Genomic DNA, 17,203 nt, shown 5'->3' on the forward strand with positions numbered 1-17,203 from the left:
CTGTGGCTAATGGTGGTGGGATTTATGCGAATTTTGTTGCAAGTACTGCCATTTTTAGATTTTACTGAAACTTTATTCATACTTGATTTTAAGCGTGTAATGCATTATTTTGTTTGTTTTTAAACTGTCATGTTTCAATACAGATAGTTGATTTTGAAAATTTAAAACAAAATGTTCTTAAATAGTTTTGAGAAGCATTTTTTGAATTCATTTTTCGAGAAAGTCAAAAGAAGGGTCATTAATTTCTCAAACCCTGAGGTCTAAACTGCTTCATCTTGGTTCAAAACTCACCAGTATTTTTTGCAGAAATTTTAAGTAACGTTTAAATTTGAGTTTTTTGGTTTGTATGTAAAAATGGAATATATGGTAGTGAAAAATCAACATCATTTTTTTCTCCTGTGGAAAGCCTGCTTATGGTTTTTGTGATTTTAAAATCTCTTAAGGAAGTTTTCTGCTGAACATCTTTGTCGAACACCGAAATTTCGTATCTTATCAAACAAAAAAATATTAGCTGTTGAAAGGGTGCATGTTCCTCATACAAACCTCAAAGTTTAAATTTACTCATGAACACGTAACTTAAAAATTCTGCAAAAAATCATGGATGTGGTTTGAAACCAAACGCAGCTTTTTACACCAAAGGATTTGAAAAATTCAGAAATGACTCCAAATTATCTAAGTGTATTATAATAGGTATTATGAAGATAAGTTAACCATATTCAAATCATATTTCTTCTTCAGTCGTCTTTAGTATATATATAACTAAGGCAAACAAAGGCAACGTTTTCGATTGATTTATGGTAGTAGTTGATGAACAACCGTCTTGAAAGTCTGTCCCCTGTTATAGATGTTATTTTGCGCTTAAGACTTTCGGATTATCTTGTTACTGTTTTGGACGGTCACTGAATTGTTGATTTTTTTTTAATATTATCAAATGTCCGTTTGAGAATCAAATATTTTTGGCTTAAGCTATTAACATTTTGGTTGACTTCAGAACAAAGAAATACAAGTTGATGCAGTGGAAATCTCAATAGTTTTTTTTTTTTAATTTTCGAATACAGATACCTGTTTCCCTAGAAAGTAGTTAAAAAAATTATGAAGAGATCAATCACCGTGATTTTTGTTTGTTATTTTAATTTATCGGCCTTGTCGGTGAAAAGATACAGGAGTAGGCCTTGCTTGACTAGGAAGTGGAAAGTTTTCGCTCCTGCCAAATTTTATAGCGAAAAAGTGAAAAATTCATGAAATAGTAAAAAGTGAAAAAGTTCGAATCAAGAATCGTTCCATCAGCTTCTTCAACCTGATGCCCAAGCTCCAAACCATGCCAATTTTCATTCCTCCCGGAATTCTGTCGGCTGTTCCATTAGGCAGAAACCTCCGGATGAACCGAAGTGCCTAAACCATTGCCGGATCTCTAGCAAAGAATAAAAGGCTGGATAAGAGGGGCTAGCTCTACGCCCTCCGGAACAACGCAGGTTAATAGTTTATTTTACCGAACATTCAACTGGAGGAGAGCACTGGGACGAGTCTAAGATGAGTATACATGTTCCATTCTTTCCTTTTTTGTGAATTTTTAGATTTAAATATTTAGAAACAAGCTACCATGGCCAAAATTTTCATTTTTAGGCAGTTTTCAGCAAGATGTGAAATATTTCAATCATATCAAAGCTTGCGTACAAGTTTTGTTGAAAGAAGTTTCGAAAAGGCTTTTTCTAATGAAATATTTGACTCAAGAAGCTTCATAATTTCAACAGCTGTTATGATGTAGCATATATACAGGCGTTTTTTCCGCCGTATTCTTAGAATTGAACTGTAGGAAGAACTGAAGAAACTTAGAATATTGAAAAATTATATTTGTCATCAAATTAAAAGTTATCTTATTACCATTTGGATAAAAAAATAAGCATTATATACACATCACGCTTCATGGTTTGATTAGCTGTATTTACATTTTGATACTGTCGATTTATCTTCAATATTTTATCAAGAAATTAATTATGAACTCATTTTATCTATGTAAGAGAATTGAGCATTAAATTTTATGCCATTTAATTAGTTGTTGGAACACTTCCGTATCAATATTGACGTCATGTAAATTGTTAAATTTTAGTCTCAATGTCTTAACAAACGTCAATGGATGTACATTGAAAGATTTTTATTTTAGGAATGAAGAATTATAACTTGTTATCTAGAACAGTGTTCAAATTTCTAGGTTCTGAATGGAGAGATAAAATTAATGTTTGAAAGGCTTTCTCCAGTAAATTTTTAGTGTTGGGGATCCTTAGTGCGCAAAATAGAAAAGTAATTTCATATTTGTTCAGAAAAGGCTAGGTCATCGCATATAAAACTTCATTTTTTTTTTAAATGATCATGAATTTATGTTATTCTATAATGTGGTGTTGAGAACATATGATTGAAATGAACATGATAAATTTTTGGATAAGTAATTTATCCAAAAACATACTTTTATAATATAGGTTCAAAAGTTTAGGAAATGAAAAGCTGTTTAGGATTATTAAGTAAAATAGTATACTGTTTATAGTGACAGTAATGAAAAACAAAGTTCCATAATTTTTTAAATCGATTTGCCTTGCTTTCCTCGACTTTTTTTTTATAATAATTGCAGCAAGCCGTGAATGATTTCAACCACCTGAAAGCCTGCATACAACTTAAAGTGCATGGGAAAGCTTATACCACTATGTGTAAGTAGGTAAACTGCCTGAGAAGCTTTTTCATTTTAAAGAAATATTCAGTATACATTTAGGCGTTTATTTGGCACAACTGAACAAAAATGTTCAGAGTGCAATCTGAATATATTACTTTTTCATGAAGTTAATAGTTTTATTAAAATGTCTTTTAATATCATATTAACAGTAAACTAACAGAGGACAGAAACAGACCAGTGACTAGTTACGGATTTGCTCATGAGAGTACTGTATGGGCCGTTGTAGATTGAAGATCATGATATTCATTATCAAAATTCAATTAAAAAAAAAGTTCTCACCACTTTTAATAGCTTATTGTTTAGACTTACAATTTTCTTTTCAAGAGTCGTTTCGAAAATCAGTGATGTGTTAGAAAATATAGTGAGGGAAACAGCTAGCTTGTAGAAAATTCGAATGGTTGCATTTCTAATTATTTGAGAGTTCATAATTCTTTTAAAATTTTCTAATGAAAACACCTCGCAGACATTATTAGGAGTTTCCTTAGGAAATCTCTAGGAGCATAGGAGGTGTAGGTCAACCAAATCGCACCATTTTCCAAAAATGGCTCCTGATTCAAACCTCTCCCTTACAAAAACAACCCTTCCTGAGATACTTGAATATAGATTCGCAGACGTATAGACGGTTTCTATAGGTGGTGATACTGACTTATCATTGTTTCAGAGTTTTTCAAAACAAGCTTTTGAAAAGAATTGGAATAACAGATTTGGGGTTGATCCTAAAAAGTATCTTACTAACAATCCTTCCTTCATCCCTCTTTGACTACTAGGACGTGGCCGGCGCCGTTATTGATCTTTTTTTTTTTTTTTTAGTGAGAGCATGAGTTTTGTGCATTGAGAATGAGTTGCTAATCCCAAGCTGCATTCTTTTGGCCCTTGTACAAAATTGATGGCCTCCATCAATCACGGAGTAGCAACCATTGGCGATGTGGAACTTGTTCTACTTAGCCACGCCAGCGATCATGAAATTCGAAATGCATTGAAAGATTTGATACAATATATTATTATATTTTTAGTAAAACCATGAGAAAATGGTGGTATTTTTGAAGACTAATTAAAGCATTTCGGACTTAATGATTTAAGGTGGATATGAGTAGTCAAACAAGCCAAGCTAAGCTATCGGCCTTGTCGGTGAAAAGTGATGTTCTTTTTAGTGGGACATCTTAAGATCATGAAATTTCCTAGATGGATGGAACGTTAGAAGAAAAGAAAGATGGTGAAAATGAGCGGGTAGAATTTTTGTAGAAGCATTATCATCACATAACACATTTTTGTTGTAGATACAACATCATCTGTATCTACCAATTCATAGTAGTTGGCATAGGGCGGAACAAAAAATTGATAGAGGGTGAGTGAGCCTACTTTGGACCTTAAATGCCAAAAAATTGAATTTCGCCGGCATAGGATAAAGACACTCCTATGCAAACAATGAAATCTTATTCTTCCTCAACCCTTTCATACCGTTTTTGCCATAAAATGTAATACTAAAAAAATTTTCAACATTTTTCAAAATTTACCTTCTCTTCAGCGCTAAAACTGAACGCTCAGTCAGTGGGGCGCATTTTGAGAAATCAGAGCGAATAAGAAAAAATCACATTTTTTTACCTGCCCAAGCCAAAGTTTAAGAGAAAACCACTATAACTGTGATGAATGTGATGTATACTTACATTTTTTCATAAAACAAAAAAAAAATATGGAAAATCCGGAAAACTTGTAAAGAGTCCAGAAATAGGACACTTCCGACTATGATGCTCCATTTTTAGACTTAACATCACCTTAACTTGGTTTCAATACCAACTATTCATCAATTAAACTGGGAATCTTAAATTGGGGCAAAATTTCAAATTTCTATTGAGCTTTTCTTACATTTTCTGTCAGTTTGATGGAAATAAACTGTAAGTGAACACTAATGTGTTCTAATTGCTGTGCTGCTGACAGTGCTGACTAATAGTGAATTTTTTTGTGATATTTATAGCAAAAATTTTTTTTCATTTTTCAATACGTTGAAAGGCTGTAATACTTTTGCTTGATAATATTTGATGTAAAAATTCATTTTAAATCAATGATTAGTTTTTTTTTCTCAAAAAATTAAGCAGCTTATAAGTATTTTTTATCCAGGTCCAATAAAAGGAACCAATTTAGTACCAAAACAGGAACAGTAGGTTCAAAGTTGGAAATGTTGATCTTACATATATTTGTAAATCTTTCAATAACGGCAACACCTACGTTGAAAATTCTCATTGAAATTTGCAGATAAAATCATAAACTATATTTTGGCTTTCTGAAAAATTAAAAACTTCCGTGCATCCCTGATAAAAAGAACATCACTTTTCACCGACAAGGCGGATAAATTTAGGTAACAAGCGTTGTTTAAAAGTTTCTTGAAATAATTAATTTGCTTAGCAAAGCTACATAAAATTAAGAAAAAAAACTTATAGTTCAATAAATAAATCTAGTTTTTTTTTTAAATCATTAAATAGCAAGTTGGATATTTTCTTTTCTAGAAATCTATAGAACTAATAGGGCTAATAGGGAACAAACTTCATATTCTTCTTTTGTCACCCCCTACCCTTCGATTTTTCCGAAAATTTAGAAAAGGGAATAATTGAAGTTTAAGATTATTTATAGAGAAATTAGATGAATTCTTTAAAAACTCTATCAGTTGAAGAAGTGGAAGTCAAACTTTAGAGGATGGGAATGATGTCACCTTTGTATTTTTTCAAATTTTCTATCCAAAATAGCTCGAATTTTAGATTTTGCACTATGCAGATGTAGAATGTACGCAAGTTTATTGCATGCAAGCTTTTGACAAATTTGTTTCAATTTATAGAACATTTGGGTTATTTTTAATTATCCGCCTACCTCCACCTCCTCGTGATGCTGCAACTTCAAGTGACAAAAGAAGGATTTCAAATTTGTTCCACCTTTATGGAACAGTTTAAACCGGTACTCGTAAAAACGTAGAAATATTCCCAAGCACAATAAAAAATTAAAAACCGATCATGAGAGTAAAAGTAACACTATTATTGAGATTCGAATCGTTTAAACATCTTGAGTAAAAAAAATATATTTGAAATTCTTTTGATGAACTTTGAATACAGTACTCGTTCGATTATCGAAAACTTTTTATTCAAACACGCTTGGTAATCGGACGATTTTGGGAGCCGTTTTGTTGAAATAATTCCTAAAAATCAAGTATTTTTTTATATTTCACCAATTAGATGCTTTCCTGATAATTAATTGATGCATTTTTGAGTTTGGCTGGATTACCAGGCAATACTATTGATTTTTCCATATTTGTTATCAAATATGTGTAGTTCTTAAAATTAACTCAAAAAAGTTTTTCTTACTTCTATTAAACCTTCAATAATAATTAAACGAACGGTTTTTGTTTAGTCGGAGGCATCCTTCGGTCCTAAGGGTGTTCGATTAACAAGAGAGTACTGTAACATTAAAATTAACAATACAGAAATGATAACAATTTTTTTTATTTATAAAGTATTGATGAACAACAGTCCACCCTTGCAAGACAATAGCCCTCAACTTTATACCTGTAAGGGTTTCTAGGTCTTAACTAAGATGAACAAATCATTACTTTTTTTTAATTTATTTGTTTGGCTTAATTTGGTACTTCAGTATCAATGGTAGAACATAAAGTACTTGATTTAAAGCCAAATGTTTGCCTGCGATTTTGATTTAATTTTTTTTAATCCACAACTTGGACTTTTCTCTTGAAAATAAATCCCAGCTACGAATTATAATTTTATTCCGAATTCCCCAATTTAATTTTTGACTCTGAATTTGAACTTTTAATCATTTGAAATGAATTTTAAACACTCACTTTTTTTAATTTTAACCAGCTCTCTGAGTCATAAACATCTTTTTTTTTTTGTGAAGAATAATGTCTCTAAACCCAATGATCGCAAATGCCCATATGAACAGAAAGTGTTAACTAGGGTTAGAATCGGGCATAGTCATTTAACCCATGAATTCCTTTTCACCCCCTTTTCTGATCCCCCTCTTTGTAGCACCTGTAAAACTCGTTTGACTATCCATCATATTTTCCTCGAATGTTCCATGCTACACAGTAAAATTTAAAAAAAATAAGCTGGGAAACTCAATAAAAAACATATTTACGAATGAGGATCGTTCAGAAAAAATAGTAATCAGTTTTTTGAAAGATTCAAATTTATTCAAACTTTTGTGAAGTAGACTAAAGAAATTAGTTTTGTAATAATTGTAGATTTTAATATTATTTTAAAAAAGGGACGCGAAAGACCTCTGAGGTTAAAGCGTCAATAAACTTTTAAAAAAACATCGTTTTCATTGTTGTTTTGAAGTCTTTTTTAAAATTATATCGACTTTGAATGATCAATCATGAACATAAGGGCTCAATTCTGATTATGAATAGAGTAAGGGGTAAAAAAAGTACGAGTCGGGTACCACAAACCGAGAACGGTAAAATTCAAAACTTCGGCATGGATTGATAATGATTTGGGCTGCCTACTTTTTTGGCATAAATCATGTAATATTTCAAATAAATGCAAACATGTGTGAGCAATCCAAATTTTAATGTGGTTTAATGTGTCTATTTAGCTTTTAGTTTGCGCAGGTTTTTCCTCCACGTGTAGGATTTGAATCAGATGCGAGTACAAAAGATGCTGCTGAAAGCAAAGAACGATATAAAATATATTTTACTTGATTTCATGTCGAAATGTAAAAATTTATATGGTCGTACTTTTACCCTACATCATTCGAACTTTTGCACAGAGGTGGGGTAAAAGTACGTTTCGATATCAGTTCGACATTTTCATTACTGCTATCCAATCCGTCATTCGATTATCATCGTTAATTTTTAGAAGGGAGATAAAAGTCTTATACTGGAATCAAATTCTGTGCATGATTTTTAGAAAAACAACTGCAAAATTTTTTAAAAATTGGGTACCACTTAGGTCGCACTTTCACCACACACTACTCTTTGTGAAATTTATTGATTTGTTTTTCATTTGATCAACATGTGAATCAGGCTTTAGAGTATGGAAAATTTATCCATATATTCGTAAGAAATACGGAATAATGAACCTTTGAAATGAGAATACGATTAACAAAACCTATTTTTAAGCCAGATTAAAATCCTAATTTTTTTTCTAGATCCTTTATTTTATTTCGTATTTTAAATACGTAAAATTTAAGATGTCGTCAGAAAGCTTTTTTTAATTCAAAAATTATTGTTCTTTAAATTGATACAGAACACAAAATCTGGAGACTGAAATAAAATTTTGTGAAATCACAGAATTTCCTTATAATTTTTTTTATGTGTTCATCTCATCTTAAGCCAAGGTTGTGTCTCTTGAAGCTCAACAAAGTTTAATTATGAATATAATATTTATATATAATGAAATATATAAAATAATGAAGAATTAATTCTATATTGATTTTGCTAGTTATGTTTTTCAGGCACAAAAACAAAATTTCTCGACGTTCGATTTTGGATAAAAAAATTAAAGAGAAAGGGAACATTCATTAATAACTTGCTAGTGAAATCAATTGACTTTGAATATCTAGATGATTCAATAGTTCAATGGTGGAGTTTTTATTATCAAATATTAATGCTTTTTTTATATATGGAAGTCTTCTTAACCCTTCAAAGCTGTTCATATAATATCCGTTTCGGAAAAAAATTTACCTGTAGTTAGGAGGGTTCTCCTGGCCAAAAATGTTAACCAATTTTGATGATATTATATTCATTGTGGAGATAATTTATCCTTGTTTCTCAATGTTTCGAAATAGAGTCAGGTTACCTATTGTGATCAAATGAAAAAAATTCTAGAAAAAACAATTTTAATAATTTCTGACAACTTAGCTGTATTCAAGTTTTTTTTTTATTGATTTTTGGAATTGTCTTAAATAAACCTATCTGATGATGTAAAGATATGTTTGAGTCCAATGAAAATGACGACCCGGTAGGAAAAAAAATACTTAAAACAATAACAAAAAATTTCGGCTTTGCATCGCTGATTTTCATTTTTCTAGAAACAGATGTTTTAGTCCCAAATATTAGTTTATTTTGGTTAATTTGATCTTCATTATCATAGAACATACTTGGTCACTCAAATGTGTCAGTTCTTAAGTCTTTTGGAATGATGAAGATTATTAGAATGTGCGTTTTGGGCTGAACAGCTTTAGAGGCAGCCTAATTGTTCTGTATTTAGAAATTCAATAAACATTTAGATACGTTTTCCATATTATTTTTACAATAAACATACCTATATACTAGAGTGCCCCTAATGACCCAACATTTGGAAAAGTTATGCGATGCAGGCTTAAATTGATCCTAGGCCTAGTACAAGGTCTCTTGCCGAATTTGGGCCAGATCGGATCACGGGAAGTTTGTATGGGAATTTGGGACATTTTGTTCTAGACGAACACGAAAATCCAGTTTTTCATGAATAACTTTGGACTTTTTTTCTTTTGAAAACGGTTTTTCTTAAAGCCTAAACTATAACAAATATTTCATCCCAAGATTGTATTCCAATTCAAGTTAAGTCACAAAAGTTATTTAGCTTAAAAAAATAGTTATCTTTTTTAAGGGTGGTATTCATCACTATTAATGAGAGACACTGCTTCAAACATTTTGACGCAGCATAAACAGTGATGAATATCACCCTGAAAAAAGTTACCCCATTTTTTAATTTGAATTACTTTTTTGTCATAACTCGAATCGTAATGTAGTCTTCGGATGAAATATTTTCATAGTTTAGGCTTTAAGAAAAACCGGTTTTATAAGAAATCGGCCGAAAGGGACCACAGTTATTCATGGAAAACTGGATTTTCGTGTTCCTCCCGAACAAAATGTCTCAAAATCCCATACAAACTTTAGGCTCGTTGAGCGACCCCTTCCCGTGGTCCGATCACGCCCAAATTTGGCATGAGACCTTTTACTAGGCCTAGGACCAATTTAAGCCTGCAGCGCATAACAATTCACAAGCTTGAAATTTCTCATACAAATTTGGGACAGTTTACTAGATACAGTATAAGATTATATCATTACCAGCTCCCAAAATTTGAAAAAGTAATCCAATTGCCAAACTAAACTCAGCTAAATTTTTGAAAACGAATTCGTGTAATATACCTATTATAAGAAATATTGCAGCGTTTAAATGTCAGCCGTTTATGTCCTTACATGGTTTCTATCAAGTTTTTTTTGCTGGCAAAAACATTTTGATGTTCATCAATTTCATTAAAATATACCAACGAATTTTTTTATCTCAAAGTATACCTATCTGGTACAAAATTCAAACTTTTTTTAATTTATTATTCTTTGAAAAAATATATGAAAACCGAAGCACCATGAAAACTTTGAACGCGTTTTCTCTAAATTGCCATTTGGGAACTTTCACCCATTGTGTTATAAGCGCCGCAATTGATTAAAATTTAATGTTAAACTTTGAATGAATTGATTTTTCAATACTGAAGTTCAATGTTTTTCTTTTTAGCCAGCTTATTTAAAATATTTTTTTTTTACTTTTTTTGCTCTCTGTAAGAAATATTAGAAAATTTGAAAACATGGATTGTCTTTGTTTTCTATTGATTTATATCTTAGAGAAAGAAGAAAATTAATGATTGATTTGAGAATCAGGTAAAATGTGAGTTTCAAACAAACAGATTTATAATAGTTATATTTCTAAAATATTATGTGTGCTTCTGGAACTTTGGCTCTCGTCGTTTTGTATATATGACGCACATGAACACATACATATCTCATGCAATGCTGTGGTGAGTTTTTTCTGTTGAACTATAATTTTCATCGCAAAACAGAATAAAAGTTCGAAAAGTCTAAACTCATCTAACCTGTAAAAAACAAGCACCTAACTTGAAATCAGGGTTCACAACTTCCAACTTTCCCATACTAACCTCGGGGGTAAGGTTTCATTCAACTCAGAACAGACCATTCAACTGGCCTAATTTAGATTTTCTTCTGGATGCAGATTGGAGGCTGCGTAACCGATCGGCGCAACAGCCAGCGGGTAACCTCGTTCCCGATGGCCGACATGACTCCTTCCCGCAATTCTATGAGTTCCGGCGAGCGCAAACAAGATGCAGCTGTTAGTATCACGTTCTTATTTATTTATTTTTCCTTTAAAAATCCAAAAAAACATGTCAATCTAATCTTTTTTTTCCTATTTTTTGCAGTTCGGTGGCTTCCGGAAAGTGATGCTGTTCTTCTACACCTTGATCATTGTGGCTTTCGTGATTGCCCTGGTTGTGATCGTAGTGCTGGCCCCCATTGAAGTCACCGTCGAGAGCATTAAGAAACAGATCATGAACTAGAGGAAGATGGTCACAGTATCAACCCAGGGAATCCTGAAACCGCTCACACGTTTTTGTGCTAAATTGAATAATTTTCTCCCGATAAATTGTACTTTTTTACCCCCATTGCATTGGCCTTCCCGGTGCAGGATCCGGGGCAGGGCGTTTCTACGTTCAGATATGTTTTGATTTGTACATTATCAGAGATCGTTCTTAACCTAACCGAAAGTATTCTCGTGTAGATAAGTGTGTATAGTTGAAGTTATAATGTATCGCGTAAATTCGTCAAGAATAAGGTTTGAACTATTTAGAGAATCGAACGCACAGGAACCGAAGCGGGTGTACAGAATTTAGATAGAATCTCGAATCTACGGAGATGTGAACGTACATATGTTAATTGAATTCGATCAAATCATCTTGGCATCTGTAAAGATCAGATGCGAAACCGAAGATAAAATCGTCAAACGTTGTCTTTAAAGGGTAACAAATCAAAATAAAAAACCAGTATTTATTAACACATCAAGATGAGGCATTTCGAGACTTATTGTTGTAGTAAAGTTTTGCGTATCGATGATTTTTAACCTAACTATATGTTTTTCGGAAAATTCAGCTAAATTGTTTATTGATAATTTATAGATGAAAAGTAACCCAATGTATTTGAATAGGAAATATTGCGTAAATTGAAGGAAATCTATTGATTAGAAACTAAAAGACAGTAAAATAAATGTTGCCATCCGTCTACTGTTTATTTAAGTATTTTAAGTATTTGTGTTTTTACTGGAAAGAAAACTCACAGTTTTTCCAACAAAACGATACTGATTTCTATTTTAAAATTAGTTTTCATGCTTTTCAATCTTATGCATCTTATTTGCATCATCACTTATTTATAATTTCACTCATTTCCATTTAATTTTAACAAACGCTCTCTGAAAAAAAGGGCCCAAACAAATGAAAGTTCATTGTATACAGAATGAAAATTACATGTGGATGGTATCGATTATAAAAATTAGTAGTTGAGAAACCAAGATGGGTAAGTCGGTTCATATTTCTTTTTTTCGAGTTGTTTAAAATTTCTTCACTATACGTAAGGTGAACGTTATTTTATCATAAAAATACATTTTCCAAATGAAAACCTACCTTAGTGTTACATACGGCGATAAATACGGGAAATTGTCTTTCTTTCTCTTTTTCATTGAATTTGACAACCATCAATATTTGGGGCTCATGATTTGTTGGGCCTCAAACAAACCTGACAGATGACTGTCAAGGATCCGAGCTAAATGTCAAATACTAGAGAAGTATGGTTGATTGCACAATAACACAACAATAATTCTGGTTTCTCATTGGTTGTAATTTTGACTTTTTCTACTCTGTACACCATAAACCCGATAGATATAACAGAAGAAAAAGATTTTGATCGCAAAAAGAACTAGGTTGCCATCCCCCTGCGGTCAATAGTAAATCTCATCAGAACCAGAGGAGTGCGAGTGCCCAAATCATCAATGTTGAGTAAAGTTTACCTTACCCTTTGTTATGTTTCAGTTTTCATGAAATACTTATTCGATTGCATTAAAACTGTTCGACTCTCATATAAGATGAACATTGAAAAAAGAACTCAAAAACACTGAGTAACGCTAATGTTCATTTCTTCTACTTTAAACTATGGTTACCATATTCTTCAACGCAAAAAAGAGTACGTTGAAATTATATTTCAAAATATTTAGGAAAAACGGGAGAAACCAGGAAATTCATGTGACTTACCTGGCAATTATGATTTAAAAAAAACTTTTACAAATTGAAGGATATCGTTTTAAGTTTCTGCTTATTTCCTTGCAGATTTTAAGTGAAAAGCCAAAGGGTCGTTGGATTATTTGAAATAATAGAGATCAGAACATCGCAAACATAAGAAAATGTTGCATTTCAAAAAGAGTTCAAATTGCTGTTATGCTCTTCGCCAACTGTTTGAGCGCTAATTGCATATTCAAAGGAGAAGCTTTTTTCAAAAGTTTATATTTAAATCGATTTGTGATGCTTTATATTTTAATTCATCGTTTGTAAAACTCAACAAGGTAGAGAAACCTGAAGTACCGTGCCATTAATGCATAAAGTGTTGCATTTCTTTCTGACTTCTTGTACATATAGGAACACAAACTTAAAAACTGGAAGGAATAAGTCCGTTCCTCTGATAAAATGTTTTTCAAAAGAAAAAAAGAGTACATTCCACAAAATTTTACAATAAGAAAGAGTACGTGTATTTCTCGATCAAAAAAGAATACATGTACTCTTAAAAGAGTACGTATGGTAACCCTACTGTAAACCAATATTTAATGAAATTAAATGGGATTAAACATCTGTTATAGTTTTACCAGCTTTAAAATTGAAAATGATAGACTTTCCAGGTCATTGCGCCAAAACCACTGAAGTGTTATAAAGAACGTCTTACAGCAACACCAAAAGGATTATATTTCTCAACTCTGTACTGCATGGAATGAATCCATTTAGGAAAAAAACCGTCAATGGTAACAATTTTATTGACTTCTAACTTAGTAAATTTTGCAAACAAAAATCATAAATAATTTAATCTTTCAGGGGCAAAGGGCTGTAAGTCCCAAAATCATAAATTTTGAGATAGGTGTACCAATTGATTCCTCATATCTTATTTTTCATATTGTTCTTTTTTCATTTGATTTCAAACTGCTCGAATTTGAATTTATTTGATTTTTAATTAATTTAAATTGTTAGAATTCATTCACAGTACCGAACTATGTTTGCTTAAAAAATAGAAATGTATGTACGGCTAATATGCAATAGAGGGTCGGATTAAGTTGTCCGGGGTCCCGATGCATTTTTTCAAGGAGGGGGGAAGTCCTGATTTTTTTTTTAATATTTTCAAAGTATTTTTATCTGTTGCAGTTTGAAAAAAAAATCTTCCTAAAAATGTAAAATAAAACTTCAGATCGTTTATTCAAACTCGAAAGATCAATCCTGATAAGGGGAACTGGGGGTAAGACGCCCAAGATAAGAAGAATCTTTTATTACTCGTAAATGAAGAATGCTATCCAGTAAATTTGACAATAGTTTTGAAAAGTGCACTGCTCTTCACCAGAAATATACAAACAGGAAGACTTAAACCAATATATTATAGAATTTTAAAAAGGCTTTCTAAAGTATGATTTCCATTTCGTCTGGGGCAAATTGCGCTTATGTGTGTACTCAAACGCGCCGCCTAAAGTTTGATAAGTGTTTATTGATTCAAGGGCCTCCGAAAGTGTTTGCCTGGTAAAAACACTTCTATTCTACTTCACAGATGGAATAATGTATTGCTACGCGCAGTGCTGCCAGACATACAGACATTCTTGCGAATAGTTAATTAAATTCATTTAAAATTTAGGAATTTTAAATATATTCGTTTATATTCCAGATATGTTTTCCAATTAAACATATTAATATTCTGAAAGTTGTTGCGATGAAAATTGCATATTAACTAAAACAAATATGAAACATGATTGATGATAAACGGACATGGCGCGTTTTGCCCCGCCTAGACATGATTATTAAAAATCGTTCAAAATAACAGAAAAAATTAATGAATAAGGTAATTTTTCGTTTTGTCATGATTGTCAAGACCAATTTTCATAATTGGAATAGATGCCAGGTATTTTTTGCTGATAGATGCCGTAATTTCTTATGAGAAAGTTGAAAAATTGCTAGAAAAGCTCCTAAAAAATTTTGTTTTCGTTTTTCGTCAAATCTTAAAACTTAGAAGGACCATAAATGTTTATAATCGTATAAAAGTGTAAATTGAACGGACAGGCATTTTCGGAAATGTTGAAAAATGTTTGTTTCGTGAAATACAATCAAAAGTATCCTGTAAACAACAAAAATACAGTTCAGAGTTCAAGTCTCAAATTATTGAGCGGAATAAAAATTCTCAAAAGAAAGTAGCTTCAGCTTATAAAATTTTCTATTTGAATAATCACATAACAAAATAAAAAAAAACCTAAATTGATATAATTTTTCTTGAGCAAAATTCAATAATGAAGAGCAGAGTTTCAATTAACAAATTATTAGATACTGTAAATTTGAAAAGTCGACAAAATTAAAAGAACGAGAATATTTTATTTATTCCTCGAAATCAACATAATTTAAACATGAGAATGAAAATCAAATTTAGTTGAAGGATAAAAAAGGAATAAAAATAAACAGAATTCAACGATAGAGAGTATGAATTAAAAATCCAGTGCCAGAGCTAGTTTGGAATGCATTATTAAGTATTCAAAATCAGTCTTTCATTTTAAGAACTAAAATCAAAACTCACTTAAGAAAATGAATGTATATTTCAAATGAAGTGCTATTTTTGTCATTTTCTTATTAAAAACGACTAAAACATTAGGAAAATAACTAGCATAGCAATTTTCAATCAAATCACTGATTGTGTCTAGAAAACCAAGCACAACCAAACTTCAAAACTCGGATATTGAATTTTTGCCGATATTAATTTGAAAATTGAAAAATAATAGACTGTATTCGATATTTGTCAACAGATTTAAAAAATCTCTGGATCATGCTCCATACTTGAGTGTTAAAAAAATAAAATTTTGGATTATTGATAAATAGAAGTTTCCAACTGTGATATTTGGAATTCTTCTCATAATAGTGAGGAAATATATACTTTTTAAGATCAAAGGATGTTAAGTAAGAGCTTTATAAAAATTATGATTTGTGAATACCTATTTATTTCTTCGTCGAAAATTTGAAGGTAGGTATGTAACGTTATTTTACGATTTTACTCCATGCTTAACCCATATGAGGCCTTCAGAACCAAGGTACATATCGATTTTTTGTGTTTCAAACTATATTTGGTGAAATTTTTGGGTTTATCAAATTTTTCCTACATACTTTTCCGATCGTACGAATGTTAAATCTATCTGAGAGAAACTTTCTCGAAAACAGCTTTGATGCTCTTATAAATCTTTGGCTCAAAGGGTCTCATACCTTACTGGTATAGCGTATTATCTCATGTGAATTTAATTGTTATTTTTTAAGTTTATTTTCTTTCTTAATATTTCAGAACTTTTGAAAATTTGTGTATGTTTCTTTAGGAAGTTATGGAGGCATTTGAGGAAATTTTAACTGATAGTATAGGTTATACCATCGGACCCTGGAGGATTTATTCCAATTAAATGTGTTTTTCATACTCTGAGTTACAAATCCTGAATTATTTTATATTTTGGGGGGGTCTCCGTCTTTGCTTTAGATTCAGATTTAATAAACTTTGAACTTTTAATATAGTTTGCTTTCTTCATCCTCGGGCCTTTTGAGCCGGCGGCAATAGCTTCCCATTGCCCTCACCCCATAATCCGGCGTTGAGAAGAAAGTGAAATAGAAATGGAATTTGTTGTTTACATGATGTGATAATGTACCTAGAATTGGAAAAATACAATTTAAACTGGTCTTAGTGTTGATTTGATTTAAAATCGACGCCGCCAAGGGTAACTTTTCTCCTTTCTTTAGTGATTCTCAGAGATTTTGAAAAAAAAAACTGTATTTTCCAGCATAAATCACTTCATCAATTGAAAAAATTGTGCCATTCTGAGGAAATTGCATTAATGAAGTCGGTTTTCTTTAAATTGAGAATAGAATCGCCGTAATTTATGCAAATTCCGTGAACAACATGCGAGCAAAATCTTGGTTAGTTTGCGAACTTTTATGTATTAGAGGAACAGATAGTTGAATTAATAACAACAACTGAAAAGCCTATACTGCAGCATTGTTCGTTCCATCCTTGAATGTACACATTACATTACACGGCAGTTTCACTGAAAATTTCCTCAATTTCCATCCTTGCATTCAACATTTATTTACAAATCAAAGTGTAGATTTTTTTTCTCGAATAATTCAATGCTTGAATATTTACATTGCACTGTTCCGCTCGAGATTGTCTTATCCATTGTGAGGTAAGGCCTGTGAAAAATGTCTGTCGGAGCTGAACATGATTATCTCAATGTTGTGCTTCTCCATACAACAGTCTGCCAGACATTTTATAAAAACTGTAAATTGTTTTCAAGCTTCATTCTTTTCTCCCATAATTACATATAAATTGAATTTTTATAAAAATCAGTTTAAATCAGTTTATTTTTTCCTAAATAAGTATATCTGTGAAACTTTTTAGTT

General features: G+C 31.5%; 1 protein-coding gene across 4 annotated transcripts in view; it reads left to right on the forward strand.

The window, feature by feature from the left end:
- LOC129751627 (putative ferric-chelate reductase 1 homolog) overlaps window positions 1-11,791 on the forward strand; it is a 217,451-nt gene extending 205,660 nt beyond the window's left edge. For 3 of the 4 annotated variants that reach the window (XM_055747232.1, XM_055747233.1, XM_055747234.1), the window contains 2 exons: window positions 10,690-10,824; window positions 10,913-11,791. In XM_055747232.1, coding sequence (XP_055603207.1) covers window positions 10,690-10,824; window positions 10,913-11,050 — 273 coding nt within the window. In that variant the 3' untranslated portion in view covers window positions 11,051-11,791. The remainder of the gene's footprint in view (window positions 1-10,689; window positions 10,825-10,912) is intronic. The other variant, XM_055747235.1, reaches the window with a different exon arrangement.
- The last annotated feature ends 5,412 nt before the right edge of the window (window positions 11,792-17,203 follow it).

The sequence above is a fragment of the Uranotaenia lowii genome, chromosome 3, assembly GCF_029784155.1.
Source record: "Uranotaenia lowii strain MFRU-FL chromosome 3, ASM2978415v1, whole genome shotgun sequence".
Classification (NCBI taxonomy): Eukaryota; Metazoa; Arthropoda; class Insecta; order Diptera; family Culicidae; genus Uranotaenia; species Uranotaenia lowii.